Source organism: Amblyomma maculatum, chromosome 5 (genome assembly GCF_055883805.1).
Source record: "Amblyomma maculatum isolate TAMU_Amacu chromosome 5, ASM5588380v1, whole genome shotgun sequence".
Lineage (NCBI taxonomy): Eukaryota > Metazoa > Arthropoda > Arachnida > Ixodida > Ixodidae > Amblyomma > Amblyomma maculatum.
The window spans coordinates 103,742,094-103,758,960 of record NC_139348.1 but is presented as its reverse complement, the minus strand read 5'-3'; the positions used below and the strand labels follow the sequence as shown (position 1 = coordinate 103,758,960).

Here is a 16,867-nt window from a genome sequence, read left to right as displayed (position 1 = left end):
GGCTTGCCAAAAAGAACATCCCCCATAAGCCTCACTGTCTGGTTCAACAAACTTGAAGGGACTTGCCACTTGTACATTTGCTTCCAGCTGCCTACGCCTCCCTCGCATTTCACACGCTCAACTCTCAAACACATCCATTTTAGTAATCCCTCCACCATTCCACATTTAGCACTAGTTTTGAGGGTTTGCCCATGATTGCTATAGCATTTAAAGCTTGCCAGATGGCTAAGCCAAACTTCAAGGAGGCCATGAGTAATAGCACCCACCGCAGAACCCACCTTGCCCTGCCTTGTGGGGTTGCCCCAGAGCGCAGTGCCGTCGTCGTAGTTGGTCACCGGCCGACGTGACGGTGGCGGGGATGGCTCTTCCCAGCCCGAGGGCTCCCGCTTGCCATTGGGCCCGCCAACGGGCGACCAGGTCCCCACACCAGGCGGGGGGCCTCCTCCCTTGGGCCCTCCCCCGCCCCACGCACCACTGGGGCCATCATCCATGCCATGTGACGGCCGGCCACCCCAGAGACGGCCCTGAGACTCTCGCTCCTCGGGTCCACCCCACCCGGAGCCAGGGGGCGGGGCTGGACCACCCCAATGCTTGTCGCCACCCCCACGGTGGTGATCTCCGCCCCCCCAGGAAGGCGGCCCTTCCGGAGGTGCCCGCGGCCCGCCCTGCTGGGCTGGTGTGGGCACCCCAGTCCACATGTTAGATGAAGGGACCTCGTCCTCTTCACCCCAGGTGCCCCCAATGTGGCTGGTGGGGGTGTGGCTCCCCCAGGGCTGCTGCTGAGGACACTGGCTAGAACCCTAGAATGGAAGCACCCAAAGAAAACTTCAAATAATGTACAATAGGAATTTCTAGCCTAGCCTGTCACGTGGCTGGCTCTGGTCACAGTCCCTACAGCAAAACTAACAAAGGAAGCCAACCAAAGCAAAGTGCTTGATGATACATACTCAAGACTAGCCAGTGGTGTTTACCCGGGCCTGATGAGAGCAGGTCAAAAAACTGGTTACACAGCTAGTGTATATGCTGTCGGGTCGGGAAGTCGAGTCAGTCAACTCCACCTCAAGGGGTGGGAAGGGGTGGGTTGACTAGCTCGGCCCTGCTGCAGGAAGCAGCATGTAACAGTGAGAGAAGAGAACTGCATGGAATACACGAGGGATGCGGTGGCGAAAAAAAAAAAGAAATCAGGTGCCATCTGCTAGTTCTTCGTCTCGATGTGAGATCCGTGAACACAGGGCTTAGATAGTGGCAGTAACTAGCATCCATTTTTTTCTTTCTTCTCTGTTCACAAGTGGGAAACGGCAACACCCACCTGTGCTGCCTGTGGTGGGTTGGACTGCTTGTTGCCTCCGGCTCTGGCACTGCGCAAATTATTCTCCCAGATTTCAGTGCCCGTGTTGACGGGGGCCCTCCAGGGCGCCCCTGTTGGCGGCTCTTTGGTCCCGGGTGACAGTGGCAGTTCCCAGGGTGTCTCCTGGTTGATCGACTGCAGCAAGCCACAAAGTAGTGAGAACGCAAAGTACAGCCACTCCGTCGCACAGCTAGATGAACAACAGTGGCAATCAGTGAAACGCTAAGCCCTCTATGTCGCCTTTCAAGCCACATCCACCACACAACTGTGAAAAGCACCCCTTAATTGAAGAATAAAAAGATATTTCTTTTTTTATGTTTTTGGAATAGAGCCCTTGTATTCCAGGTAGAGCACTGGAATACAATAAAACAAACCTCATGAAAATTGACCAAGCCATTGTCGTGCTACGGTTTCTGCAAGCAGGACAGTAGGACCAAAAGCCCGAATGAAATCTTGATACTGACGTTCACTCTAAATAGCATTTTCGCAAACATTTCAGCCAATTTTTCACTACCAGTGGTCGCGAAAACAATGTTTAGGTTCATTTCAGGGCTGTTTTGACTCAATTTTTTTATACTGTGATTGAAAAGACTGCAGATTTTTTATATTTTATTTTAGAAAATATTTGTTTCTTTTCCCACGTACAAAAAAATGGCGAGGCAGAAGGGAACACAGCACAATTCTCATAGTGGAAGAAAACTGACAGTTTTCTAAGCAAACTTGTGCCCACAGCAAAGAGAATGCACGAGCAGCATAGCGAAAGGGGATAGTCAGTTGTCACAGCAAAACTATCACGTAGACCCCGTCACTGACCAACTGTCACAAGACTTGGAGCTGCCATAAAGACAACAACTGCCTTTGCCCTTCCCACAGCTACGTGCAGTGCCCCAAGTAAAGCAACAACACTCACCGCCTGGCCCCAACCCTCGCTGAAAGCCGCTAGTCGCCGCAGTTCTGTCATGGGCTCCTCCAAAACACTTCGCGGTCCCATGCTGGCACTCTTGGCATCTGGTGCCGCTTCGGCACCCTTGCTGACTGCACCTTGACCCCAGCTGCCTGCGGCCGCTGGCTTGGTCGGGGAGCTGGCACCACCAGCATCGCCAGCACTGGGATTTGGGCCACCGGGTGTGTAGTCCGCACTACGTGCTGTGGCGCCTCCCCACTGGGCTCCTCCGCTGGAGCCCCATCCTCCCTGAGGACCGGGCGGTGGTGCACCCCAGCCCGTGGCGGTGGCTGTGGTGCCGTTGTTGTGAGAGTTCTCGCCCCCGCCTAGCAGGCCGAGGCGTGGAGGCCGACAGTTGCGCGATGACTGTGGCGGCTGCGACGAGGGTTGTGACGACGTCTCCTCAGATCCCCCAACAGCGCCCAGTAACTGGTCTGCACCTTCGGGGGTGCTGTCGTTGGCGGGCTGTGTGGAGAAGAGAGGGTGTTAAAGGGACAGGACACTGTATATTAAGCATTTAATATTTTAGTCAGCGCTATGAAAAGCCTCCTGTCTCGAGTGGTCAATTCTGTAGCAGTTCTTGTCAGAAACGCTATAAAAAAAAATACGGCAGTCAGCGTTCCCTCATCTAGTCGAACTATAGCTGACACCAAATGACACTATCACATAAAACCAAAACTAACGTCATCAGAAAAATAAAAATCTCATCTTCACTAGGAATTCAACCTCCATTCCTCAGATCCCCAGCCGAGCGCCTTAACCAACTACGCCACGCCCGGGATCGTGACACACGCATCATAATTCTAGTCTACAGTAAGCATGATAGTATCGACAATGATGCTGCAATTAGTGATAATGACAATAATGGCATTAGCAACAATAATGATGGTGCATTTAGTTGTTAATGATAATGAGGGCTATTGTGATGCACTGTGCACGCCAGCAACGCTCAGGCTTTCCCATTTCAGCAGTGTAGATCCTACAGTGCTCTCGGAATTTTTTACCGAAATTTTTTTATCAGTGCATGCACCCGTTTTATGTAGTCCAAAGCTGGAAACATGAGTAGCAACCGCAATGCTGATTGCGTGTTGACAAAAGTGATGTACCAAAAACATAAAAATGTTGCCCGCCAGACAGTAATTATACATTTTATTACAGAGCCGCATGCATTTTAGTTTCCACACTCAAAGCAATTAGGGCACAGGGACGTACGCCTCACTGACAGAGGTTTTAGAAGGCAATGGACATCGCTTTATACAGAAATTCTAAACACTATGGGGCCATCTAATGACAAACGCTAAAAGCACATCATAGGCGGTGCAAAATATGAGTGTTTTTGCTGAAAGGCATGCTGGAGAAAGTGCAAAATATAATGAAACAAGGTGAGCACTCTCCTAAGAATAGAAAACACTGCCCACTTACGAAAGCCGGTCCCATTTTCCCAAGATGAGGTCATATGGGTTACTACAGTGCTAAATGCGGAGTTTTGTCTCAAGAGGCCACTTTCAGTGCCAAACTTAAGGGGGGACGCGGGTCTTAAAATCGCGAAAAATGGTCAAAAATGGCAATTTTTAAAAATTGCTGTTTTGAAGTCTTCAATGTCCCGACTATGCCTCTACAAAATATTATAGCTCAATTCCTACTCAAAGTATTAAAAAAACGGCAATTTAGAAACGTCAGTGAGCCGAAATTGAACGCCAAACGCGAAAATTTGCACCATTTTCAAGCCGCCGTAGCTCCGCGCGGCGCGAACCGATAGGCGCCATCTTGGTCTCGTTTGAAAGCTCGTTTCCCGCTCTCTCTCCTGGCGTCTCTCAACACGCTGTAGGTGTTCGCACAGCGGAGCTTTCGGCATCCGTCCGCAAGGGGTGAATCGTCGCGAGACAGCCGCTGATTGGGTAAAGCGCGCGCTCTCCGAGGCGCAGCCCTCTGATTGGCCCTGACGCATGCCTCGCCTCCCGCGACCGCGTTGCCGACTCTTCGTCGTCTGCTTTTACCCGCTGGCACGTGATTTTTTGCGCTCCTCTTTGTTTCCTAGCATTTCTCGTTCTGCATTTTTTCTCATCATTCCTGTAAATATTTTGACTATTAACTCGCTCCTCTTAGCTTCGAAGTTATTGTTTTCGTGTGTATTTGCCTGCCTGGTGTCTGTTCCGCGTGTCTCGATGGCACGGGACGCGCGCTTGAAAGCAAGCACACGAAAAGCAGTCGGCAAAAGGAGACGCGCGTGGAATAAGAAGAGTGCCACATCGAGAACTACAGCTTCGGTGTTGCCGCAAGCTGCAGGGCCGTCGGCGGATGCGGCTGGATTGAACTCGTCGACCACAGTTTTGCTGGACCGACATCGTCAATGTCAGCTTCGTTGGTGGACGCCGCGGCTGGACCGTGCCGATCGGCGTCAACTTCGGTGTTACCGCAAGTGTCTGCGGTTCCAGTGGATGCTCTGCGAGTCGCTTCAAATTCTGTGTAGTCGGAAGCGGCCCAGCCGGCTGAGCTAAGCCTAACGACGACTTCGGCGTTTCCGCACGTCGCTTCAGCGCCGACGGACGCGGCTAAACCGAGCTCGCGTGTTCAACGTTTGGACACAGTGTTTTTTACGGAGGCGGAGTGCGCGGGACGCGAAAAATGTGCAGATAACGCCAAGACGTCATTGGCGAAGAAGTCCGCGACTTCCCGAAGTTCGAGCTGATATGAGCATACTGAAGAAGCTATTTGCATCCACAAGCTGCAGCAAGTGTGGGATGGCCAGTGTTCAACTCGCGAAATGCAGCGGAAGAGAGTATGGCTTAGCTGTGAAGTTAGTGCTCACATGTTCGAATTGCGATTTCGCCGAGCGGCACTTTTCGTCGCCACGAGTGCCCGGGAAATCTAGCATCACACCCTTTCAAGTAAATCTGCGGGCGATGCAAGGCATACAAAGTATAGGGAAGGGAGTGACTGCTCTAGCGGATTTTTGTGCAACGATGAACCTCTCCCACCGAGGACTTCACCACAAAACTTTCAGGGGGCACATGAACACCATGGTGAAAGCTTGCCAGGCAGTTGCTACTGCTACAGAAGCAGCAAATGTCAAAGTGGTGAAGGACTTATACAAAGACTTCCTGAACCCAACAGGAAATGTAGACGTGATATTTGATGGCACATAGAAAACGCGTGGCCACAATTCAAATATTGCAGTTGGCTGCATTATAGAACTGTACACTGGCCTTGTACTGGACCATGTTGTGCTTTCGAGGTACTGTCGTGGGTGCCAAGGGGCACCTGATCCCAGTGATGATGGTTACGGTGACTGGGCTGTGAACCACAAGTGTATGAAGAACATTGACTGCAATGCCGGACGAATGGAGACCGAAGCAGCTATGATTTTATTCAATAGGTCCTTGGAAAAAAATGGGTTGCGGTACACAACCATACTTTCGGATGGTGATAGCCGCACATTTCATGCATTGACCCAGGAAGGCGTGTATGGATATATATCCATCGAAAAGAAGGACTGCCTCAACCATGTCCACAAGCGGATGGGGACGGCTCTTCGCAACTTGGTTGAGAAAAAGAAGGCACAAGGGCAATCTCTTGGTGGAAAGGGCAACCTTACCCAAGAAAAGATAAAAAAGATCACCAATTACTATGGGTATGCCTTGCGGAGCCATAGCCACGACGTCGCAGGCATGAAAAAGGCAGTGCAAGCTACGCTGTTGCACCTGACCTCAACAGATGAAGCCCCAGATCACAGTTGCTGTCCTCAAGGAGTTGATTCATGGTGTGCCTTCAATCGTGCTTTGGCAAACCAGGTGGAGCCTCCACCACACAAAAACCCTCTGCCAGGCCATGTTCGCACTGCGCTTGAGCCAGTTTTTGCCAGGCTGGGCGACGAGGCCCTTTTGAAGCGCTGCAAAGATGGCATGACACAGAATGCTATCGAGTGCCTGCACTCTGTTATCTGGAGCCAATGCTCTAAAAACACGCATGACTCTTTACTGGCTGTTCAAAGGGCTGTTGCAGAAGCAGTTTCTCGCTTCAATCAAGGGATGGCAGCAACCAGCAGAGCTGTTGCAGAGCAGCTTGGTTATAGCCCTGGCAGGTGCCTCATTCGTAGGAGCCTTGAAAAAGATAAACAGAGGCTGTGCAGGTCTGATAAGGGTCACACCGATAGTGAAAAGGTGAAGAAGAAGATGGCCAAGAGGCACAGGCCTGACAAAACCCAAGACTACTGCCCAGGACTTATGTGAATGATTTAAGATTCAGAGACTGTAGCAAGTGACTTTCTGAGCATCTTTTTTTTGTCAAGTGCCAATATACATAGATTTTCACAGCCATTACATGAACAGATCTATGTAAATTTGGTGTCATTTTGTTCACCAATAACTGGGCTGCATGCTAAAGCATTAAATCTTTCCATGTGATTGGAAAACAAAAGTGGCACAGTGAGTAAAACTTTGAATGCAGTTTTCTCAGCTTTGTTTATTTGGTAAAAAGCCTTGCCTTACGGAACTTTTCATAATGTTTGCATGCACGGATTTTATTGAACTTGGTATTTTTTTCAGTAAAATCTCAGCTACATCCTAAAGCTTTCCGTTTTCGATAAAGTCTGATAGACTAGCAATTAGATCAGATGTAAACTAATTACTCCCACATTGTCTTTTTTCTCCCAACTTTGTTATTCATTCATTACCTATATAATGACTTCTTAAAAATTTCCTTAGCTTTAGGATGTGCAGTAGGCTCTTGGAAATGACAGCATATTTTTAAAACCAGTTTCTTCAATTAAGAAATTGCCGTAATGGCCCGTAAGAAAAGACACTATGTGCAGTACATTATCTTGCCATATTTTCATGTCTAGATGAGGTATTTCAAATCTAAATACATATTTGGAATCACCATTCAAAGATATATCACCATGGCAATTTTCAGCAAGATAGGTTAAGAAATAAAAAAAAAGTATTTAAGACCCTCATCCCCCCTTAAATCATAAATCTTGGTTCTAGGATATTGTAGTGCTCGATCTGTATGTACAATACGAACCAAATCTTTTCTTTTCGACCATAATTGCATTACATATCTTGGTCAGTGTCCTGTCCCTTTAACGCATCTGCCAGACTGCAATGAAACGTCAATCAGGCGCGTTCAGCAAACACCACATACATATACAATCAAAGTTGCCATTGTAGGTGTTACTAAGCTGATAAAAAGCTCTGATCAGGTCACTGGGACATTTCTAATCACACTGTACTAATTTGAAGATGACATGACCTGCAATCTGATACTGAGCAGTCATGACAAAGTCGGCGCCCATAAAATAATGCTGCTCATTTTTTTAGACCAATGACGCCTTCGAGAAACGCTACTCAAAATGCAACCCTCCCATGTCATGCCAGGGTAGCACTCACCCAGGAGGATGAGGAGGTGGCTGCAGAGGTGCCCCTATTGTGTCGGGGGCCCGGCTGACTATTGCTGGACCCCGTGGAAGCACACTGGCCCCCCAGGCTGCTTGAGCGGTGTATCACAGATGCATCTTCCCCACTCCATACAATATCCTCCACGGGACCTGCACAACACCCGACCAGTCAACAACCACTCGGAAACATCTCCAAGCACTGCGGGGAACTACAGTGTGTGCGTGAAGCCTTTCACTGAGAATAAAGAGGACTCCCCGAGGAATACGCACCCATGCCCCTCTCGCAGGGGTTCCGGCAGGAAGGCTGTGTCAAGGTTGTGCCGGTCGGCCAGGCCGCCGACACATTCCCGGCCTCTCGGGGCTCTGAGCTTGGCCGCGTGTCCCAAGCCTGCAATGTGAAACAGCCCACGTACATATAGGGAGGGCCGCTCGCCAACAGCGATTGTCACCCTAATGGTGGCAGCACACTGCCGCGAAGGCAGATCACTTCATGTGGCAGTGACAAGTGGCACGGGCCCAGAATCCAACTAGAATACCATATTCCATGTACATGATGAAACTAGATTGACATCCCTCCCCCATGCAGACCCTGGAAAGCAGCAGGAAGACCAATGACAAGAATTTCCTGGCATTTCCAGTTTTCAGAACTTTCCTGCATGTGGCCAATTTATTTGCAAGCTTCCTTGAATCAGCCAGAAGCGGAAATCTCAAGTGCTGGAGTTGCCACAATTTAGCAGCATCTGACGCACACACACACGTCATTAATTGCGGGTCTTAACCAGCCTCAGTGGTTCAGTGGTTAGGGTACTCAACTACCGAACCCAAAGACACACACAGAATCTAATTCTGGCCACGGGCACCCTTTCCGATAAGAGGCAAAAAAGCAATGTGCCTGTGCGATGCCAGTGCACGCTGAAGAACCCTAGGAAGTCAAAATTTCTGGAGCCCACCCCTACGTTTTTCACAGCTTCAGTAACTGCTTTGGGAATTTTGCATGCCTTGCTAATGCGTTGCTATGCTGCAGCTCCACAAGCAAGGTTTTTATTGAGATAATGGACTCTCTGTGCTTTCACACTAAACGTATGCAAAAACACTGATCATGGCGAATACCATGGCTTTCCAAAACCAAGGTTTGGCAATCTTAATGTGTCAGGGAACATAAATGTGCAGTCTTTGTCAAAAATATACAGCCCAAGGGGTTTGCTTGTAAACCCTGTGATGGGGCCCGTAGTACGCCTACAGCGTCCGCTACCTCGCATGCACAGGAGAATTTTTAGAAGCACCGTTACTGTATTTAAAAACAAACTCTTTTTGCCGCATATTTTCAACAAAGACTGTACATATTGTGATGTAATCTACTTAACATATGCAATGTTCATTGTGCAGACGTCAGGTGCACACAACAGACAGCGAGCAAAATGGCTATGCCCAGGGGGCCCTCGTTGCAAAGGTCCATACCTTGAGGCATCCCACCAAATTGCTGCTCAGTCAGAACTCGCGCAAAACCCCACTCTAAGCCCACACGGCACTGTCAAACACCTGGACCAAAGGTACTACCGCCCAGATCTCATGCCCGGTGTGCATATGCATTACTGCCGAATCTAGCAAGCCTGCTTCCGCTGCCTTTGTCTGTCCCCTGAAGTAGATAATCACACAGCTCAAATTTGCTGTGACAAAATTCCAACAATGAGGTTGCCTTCATCAACGACTTTATTTTACTCTCGCAGTGTTTTCATCCGCCTCTCCCACTGATCTGTATAAATGCCCACCTATGGACCTTTTCACGAGCTTCGGCGAAACCGGTTTGACTCAGCTGTGGGGCGCGTTTGGGAGAGATAATCTTCAACATTTCCTGTGCTAGCAGCAAAGCCCAGTAGTCAATATGGCAGCGCCCACGACCACTTTTTGAAAAGGTCTATTAGCACCAACTCCACCGGCTTTCAAATGTAAGTAAGAACTTACTGATGGGCAAACTCAGGGGAGTTTAGTAACTGAATTTGTTACTGCCTCATCCACAATTTTCAATACCAAGCATGCAATTCATACACCTGCGTGTATCCTGTCAAACGTTTAGTTACGCAACAAGTTCTATGCAAAGAGTGATATGTTTTTTGTGAGCACACCACTTGCGCAGCTTCCAATCCTGAAATATCAGGAAAGAGCGAAAGCATTATGTCATTGTTACCAACAGCAAAACTTAATGCGCATGCCGTTGCCATGATTTAAAGCAGGTTTAACATTTCAAAGCTGCTCACGCATGAGGGATGCTATGTCGGAGGGCTCCAAGTAACTTCAGTTACCAGGGGTTCTTTTATAGTTGCACAGACATTAGACATTACACGGGCACCTTGCTCCTCATTTCCAAACAGTGGCCACTGCGGCCTGGATTGAACCTGCTTTTCATTTCTGAGGTAAGAACTGCAACCAGAGGCTCCAAAGCATTTAGTTAGCGTGAGTCATCCTCCCAAGCTTAGCAAAGTCAGACAGCAGACTGCCCTTCCCTCCCATTCTCCCCAATTAGGGTGGAATTAAAACAAGAGATGCAACCACAAACCAGGGTGTCTAACACACCACCATTTTCAAAATCTCCGACTTTTCCAGCTTTTCCCTGATTATTTCGACTCAAATTCCTTGACGAGTGAAGAGGAACAAAAATGCAGCTGTTGATCATTAGAATAAACGAATAATTTACACTATGGTGTCACTTTCCCTGACATTTCAATGATTTTGCCCTATGCACAAAATTTCGATTTCCACACCAGATCCCATGTGTCCAACGACTACTGTTTGCTTACCCGATGGCATACAACAAAAAATGTTCTGAGTGCACAACCAGCAACAACCCCTGTTCGGTCGACCACAGCCATATCTTTGGATTCGCTACGTAGGTGCCATTTCTAGTCATTTACGCTTTACTCCAGGTTCCTCCCAAGATGTAGCTCATCCCTTTCCATTAGTATCGCGGATATGGTTGTGCATATTTGAACTTTCCACTAAATCGGCGCAAGATCGGCCATGGTTGTGAAAAACTCACCCCAGGGCCCCCTTGGCCTAGAAACAGGTCGTTTCTTTTGTCGTCGCCTTGCATCTTAGGGCAGGTTCTACAAGATAAGAAAAACAATGTTGCACACACATGCACAAAAGGAACGCTAAAGGACTAATTAAAGCCACAGGCAACGGAACGTTGAGCTCCAGTATGTCTTGCTGCAACATTTCGTTAACTGTAACTTCATCCTTATGAGAGAAACTTCTGTCCGCTCCTACATTAAGGACACCAACCACTATCACTTGACACCTCAAAAATTCATACCTAACAAAAACTAACCCTACCAGTTTGTCTGCGTACATGGGTTTGATTGTCACAAACGCCACTACCAGCCGCACCTGATACTACAACGTTCTGGGCAAGCTAAAATAAATGCTCCAACTTTCATGATGGTGACAGTTCGACAGACAAATTGCAGTGGCAAAAAATTATCGCAAGAGAAAGCGCCAGCGATCGTGCAGTCATTAACCCAGAGACAAAATCGATAAGATTAAACTGCTGCACGCAATTAAGACTGATCTACATGTAAGCAAAAATGAGTGCGAAGGACAGGCAGCGCTGCAAACGCAATCATCGTAGGGTGCCTCGGCGCGCTACATCGAGGTACCCTAGATCATTGTTCGCTACGTCGCCCATTGAGAAAAATGCCCGCGACAGTACAGAACAGCAACGACGCTTAGTGCTGCTGACACCGCAAAACTATTAAACGCAAACAAAATCATTATTCAGGATCTGAAGCATTTTCCGACGTGCAAAATAATACCCATTTACATCACGCCGTATTGAATTTGAAGCGTTTAAACACGCGTTAACTAAGTGCTAACAAGTAACAAATAAGCACACGCGTTCGCATTTCTTTTTGCTATAGCGAAAAGTACCAGCGCAAGAAGCTCGCAGCTCTGCGGTTACTTTTGACTGTGAAACGAACGAAGTCTTTTGCCATCAAGTGCTGGGTACGACTGGTCTGCAACCACATCGAGTGGATTCGTGCTGCGGGTTCTAAAAGACCTGTTCGCACTCGACGGCGTCGATCAGAGATGTGTTGAAACCATAGCCGTTTGTAAGAGTTCGTAAAAAGCGCAAAAATTTGCACGTCAATGTACAATGCAGTCACAATGCAACTGTAGCACTTCAAATGAAAGCGCGCGAAATCGGCGACACTGATGCACGCTGAGCGTTCATGCCACTAGCTGCTCGCGCGTGTACTTCCGGGCGAGAAGCGAATTTTATATTCCAGCAGATCAGAGCGACGAGGTAAGTGACATATGCATTTCTCTGCGCGATCTCTGCGAGAGATCGAGCGAGTTTTCGCGTAAACTGCCTTTAAGCACCTAGGCCCAAATCGGTAACGAAAACACTAAAAATGTTCCGCTAATCCGATTGTTTTCTCGGCTAAAGCTGGTGGGGCCATCGGCATAACACAATCGCAAACATGTTCACCTTCACGCCAACCGTAAGGTAAAACTTAAGGAGCACTGCAGAATCTATATTGTAGTAATGCGAAAGCATGGATGCTACTATTGGTTGCTTCTAGTAGCTTAATTCCCCTCTTGTTCGCCCATTTTAGTCTTTGGTACTTTCAAATTGCGTGCTAATCCCTTCATATGCCCCTTTTTTGGCTCTGCTGGTTGCGTGAAATCACATCCTTGACCTCATATCAAAAGGACACCGGTTTCTCTCTTTCCACTTTCACTCCCACCTTCCTTCTTTTCCTTGCGGCGCGGTTCAGGTGTCCACAGAACAAGTGTGGCAGATACCACGCCTTTCCTGTGAACCAGTTATTCTAATTAATTACCTAATTAACTTAGGGGCTAATTATTTTCTGCAGCACCATTACTTCAGCCTCTATCGATTGACGCCACTCATTAACCTCTACTTCTCAATTACCCGCAACTGCTGCGGACACGGTCTGCGGGCAGAAATCTGTGAACACAGCAAAGTAACGCTTTCGCGTTAGAAAAATTCGCGGAACTGAGCAAACTCTACGAGTGCCTGCGCGACACCAGAGCCCTAATGATGATCTATTGACTCCACCCTTAGTATCGGGCGGGAACAGTGTTGGCGCCACAGTCGTTAAAAAAAAGTAAACAATACAAAGCACAGTATACACAACACCACACTTAACACATACACACCAAAAAAAACATTACGGCATGCTTGCTGCCGTCCACCATTCCGTGCCCTCCAAACAACAGGTGGTGACACCTGACGGCCACAACAAACAACTTGCGCCAAGTTTCAAAACTCGAGCAGCAGGCCACGCCATCTGGCGCAGGGTGAGCGAAACGCGCGAAGGAAAAACTCTGAAACAGACACCGCCACTACGCGCCGCTACATAACTAGCGGCGGTGTACAAACACACGCACGCACCAAGCCAAAACACGAATGGCGCCGAAAAGAAACAATTGCAGCAACTCTCTCCGACGATCTTTTTCTTTTTACTTACGCCACAAGAACTACCGCGCGCTTAGCTTTTCTTGCGCCGTCGGCCCCCAGCTGAACGCCACTGCTTCCACTGACACAGAGGCGCGAACGAAAAAAAAGAAAAGCGCGCTGCAGGGATGAAAAAAAAATCGATACCGCGACGTCACGACCCGATCAATCGTTCGGCCGTCGACGCAAAAAAAAAAAAAAACGATTCAAAGGCACGAACTGCGTCCTTGTAGAAGTAAACTTGTTTACTAGCGCGACATATATAATTGGGATATACGAAGCGGCACCAGCAGTGTAACGGAACGGTCCCCTGCGCACATTACAATATGAAAAAAACGGACGGTGTCGGCCCGGCAGCCGACCACGACGGTGCGCCGTGGCGGACCCTTTTCATTTTTTTTTTTTTTTACCACTGTTTTCTTCCCGCCGCCGTCAAACCGCTGCTCCAGCCTGCCAGCACGCAAACAGCGTCGATCAGCCGCGCCGCCACCCGAAAGCGCGTAACGAAACCTCGCGACTGTAACATAACCCGGGATACTAAAAGAACGCAGAGGTAACAATTTCGCGTCGCACTATCGGCGAGAGTAGGTCAAAAATAGCATCAGCTGTTGAGCAGGCCTAGCGACGCAGCGGCGCAAACGCTACGCCGAAACCACCGTCAATGTGCCGCGGCACCTCAAGCAACGCAATCAGGTCGCACACGTCCGCAGCATCGGCGCAAAAACTAGCGAGGCGACTTGCGCACCGAGCAGCCGTCGACGATTCAAGGGCAACTAGGCCTAACTGGTCAGCTTCACAATAAGCGAGGCTCCTATGGGCACTCGCCATTCCGACGTCGCAAGGCGCACGACCGGAGGTCGCACATTGCGCGGCACAAGCTCCGTTTCGCGGGAAAATGACAGTGCTGGCTACTCACTTGTACTCAATTTTGCTCCCGCAACTTCAACAACGGTCCAACATCCATCTGAGCATTTCGTAGCTTCAACACATCACAAGGAACCATCGGGTATACGAGGAGCAGCCATGTTGGCTGCCTTGACTGCGGTGGCAAGGAGGGTGGTGGCGCGCCGGGCGCCGGAACAAGTCGGCCCCCTCTCCTGCGCACGGAATGGACTCGCCCTCGAATCGCAGAACGACCGGCGCGCGCGCAGTAGCAGACGACGAAGACGAGCCGCGGCTCGCGGTCTGTAGGGTTAAGTTTAGAGCGGTGCGTGGAGATATAACCCATATACCAATCTTTTATCGGAATCTGGCGTCGTTCATCTAAATTTTCGTGAGCGTTCGGCCCCGCTAAAACAGAGCGGAAGGGCCCGGTTATGGCGTTCCGGAGCTACAACGCAAAAAGCAAGAGCGAAAACGAGGTCGTCTCCAACCTCCTTGCCCGTTCGCTCGCACGCAGCGCGCCATGTTTTGATGTTTTTCTTTTCTGTTTCTCATCGGCTGCAGGAGCGGTCGGTTGGGGCACGTGATGCACCTCCGCTATCCTCCGCTGCCCGGTTTTGGCAGGGCAAGAAGGGAACGTTCTCGCGCCCGCCGCTCCGAGCGCAACTCTGCGCCTTGTGTCGCGGCCGCTCCTTTCTGGCCCCGTAGGCCGACACAACAGTCCTTGCACCGGCGCGACGACCGTAGAGCGCGCGCTAGCTGGCACAAATTCTGACATTCCTCGCCGTCGCATACACGCAAACGCTCGCCGTCGATTTTTCTTCTTTTTTTTTTTTTTCCGTCTACGCCGCCGCCGCACGTAATCACGGCGCACGCGCAATTAGCCGTGCCACAGCGGACGCGCGTGAATGAACGAGACGCGCTCACGCCGTTGCAGCGAGCATTACCTATATACATGCCGCGCGTTAGTAAACAGCCCAAAGGTCTGACGTCCTTTACATTACCTTGGTAAACCGGATAGGGCACGCACTGACAGAAAGGAGAAGGCGCGAAACAATTGAGGACGCGGTAGAGAGGTGCGACATATGTGGCGGGAGTTGCGCGAGATGTATCTTATCTATAGAGAACAGAGCGATTAGGATGAAGAGCGAAAGCTGCCGTTGGCGTAACATGTCGGACGAACGGATTCTTCGGAATTTTTCTGGCCTCTTCGTCTTTCTTCGCTCATGCACATTTCGATGGCAGATTAGGCCTTATAAAACTCGGCGACACCAGTTCACACAGAGCAATTTCACATGCTGTCTCTCCGCACCTTCCGTTGATTTTGCTACAGTCGCCGACTGCGATTTTTCTCTTACGGAAATAAAGTAATATTGAACATATCGTCTGCTTTTTAGGACATCTAGCCCCATCTTGAAAAAGATGTTTCGTCATTGTTTCGATTTTATGGCACAATTAAGTGTTAACGCTAGGCAACCATACGGTAGTCAATGGAAATTGGAACCGCGCTACTACACTACGCTTGGTTTCATTAAATGGCTCATAAAATGGTGTCCAGTCCTCATGAAATACGCTGCCTTTATCGTCGTATTTCTGTGAGGAATCATCTCATCGTTTTCAAGATCACAACGACGCACACATTCAGGAAATAACCCTCGCATTCTCTTCATGCTTCATGTTTATCTGCATTTGCTAACTCTTCCGGGACAATATTATTACAGACTATAGATGGATGAAGACGAGTTGAGTGTAGGGTGAAGAAGTGTGTGGGCGTTCGGGTGCCATCTGGCTCGAGTGCACTTGTTTTGTGTGAGTAACGTTGGTTTACGCAGTAACGTCAATAGCGTTACATTTGGTGCGGGGCGTCGAAATCGCACTCTTCACTAAATGTAACACTATTGATTTAAAGCACACTCAGCTTCAGGAAGGTGAACGCAGTTGTAAGCTCCTTTTCTTTTTTTATTTGCCAGGAAAAGGCCGAAAAGCTAGGCTTGTAAAAGCCAAGACATGAACAAATCGAAAGCCTTCAGGGATCGAAGGTAATTTTCTACGGCAAAACGGCCTTCAGTTTACGCCTACCAACTTTCCCAGGCACAGCGCTCGTCGATAATAATTAGCGCCAGCGATTACGCCAGGAACCACGTCCTCTTCACGCCCGCGGACCAAGTGCCCGTTAAATAAAGAAAAAAATTCGTACGCACAATGAGTCATATGCGGTTATGCGTGAGCAAGTGGAAGACCTAACGTAATTGAGCCCAGCGAAACAGACGCAACGCAGATGCAAAGAAGACGCCCCCGTCACTGGCTCTCCAGGCCTCGGATCTCGACTTGTTTGCTAGGCAAACACTTGTCCTTCGATATGGTAACAATGCAAGGACGTGTACGCATTCGGAGGCGGATGGAGGCGAGGAGACTGCAGGGCCTTTTTCCCGCCAGCCATTCCTCTTCGATTGCGGCGAACTTATATGCGCAGAAGTATTTTTCGAAGCAAAAATAGGCTTTGCGTCGCGTCGTTATCTCCCCGACCTCGAGTTATCTGATTGGTGGAAACGCCGTAACCGGAAGTTGAAGTAACATTCGGTACCGGTGTTTCCACCAATAAAAAATAACGACGCAAATTCGGAAAACAGGCCCAGTATATGTCTCACAATAGCCTCCTTTAGGAGGCTATGGTCCCACACAAACCACGTCACGAAAACCTCGTGTATGCCGCTGGAAGGTTGTAGTTAGCAGGTGACGCGTCTGTTGCTCGACATAGAACTTACCAAAATAAGGTAATGTGAGGCCCAAAGTTTGTAAAAAAAACATTAATAGTCAAGA

The 16,867-nt window shown here is 49.0% G+C and overlaps 2 protein-coding genes across 7 annotated transcripts in view; one reads left to right on the top strand and one right to left on the bottom strand.

Annotated features, from left to right (window-relative positions):
* The window catches only part of gw (trinucleotide repeat containing adaptor protein gawky), a 39,091-nt gene extending 24,855 nt beyond the window's left edge, over nt 1-14,236 (bottom strand). For 4 of the 6 annotated variants that reach the window (XM_084604013.1, XM_084604017.1, XM_084604018.1 and 1 more), the window contains exons 1-7: nt 14,082-14,236; nt 10,721-10,787; nt 7,957-8,074; nt 7,679-7,836; nt 2,259-2,756; nt 1,310-1,483; nt 267-800 (exon numbers count right to left, since the gene is read on the bottom strand). In XM_084604013.1, the coding sequence (XP_084460139.1) occupies nt 267-800; nt 1,310-1,483; nt 2,259-2,756; nt 7,679-7,836; nt 7,957-8,074; nt 10,721-10,774 (1,536 nt within the window). In that variant the 5' untranslated portion in view covers nt 10,775-10,787; nt 14,082-14,236. The remainder of the gene's footprint in view (nt 1-266; nt 801-1,309; nt 1,484-2,258; nt 2,757-7,678; nt 7,837-7,956; nt 8,075-10,720; nt 10,788-14,081) is intronic. The other 2 variants (XM_084604014.1, XM_084604016.1) reach the window with 1 other exon arrangement.
* On the top strand, nt 5,404-6,577 carry LOC146189081 (uncharacterized). Its single transcript, XM_084604019.1, has one exon. It carries the CDS (start codon nt 5,603-5,605, stop codon nt 6,518-6,520), a length of 918 nt encoding a protein of 305 aa, XP_084460145.1. The 5' UTR covers nt 5,404-5,602; the 3' UTR covers nt 6,521-6,577.
* Nucleotides 14,237-16,867: the final 2,631 nt, after the last annotated feature.

What these genes read in the sequence shown, in the direction of transcription:
- LOC146189081 (XM_084604019.1), top strand. Translation starts at nt 5,603, where the DNA reads ATGAAGAACATTGACTGCAATGCCGGACGAATGGAGACCGAAGCAGCT.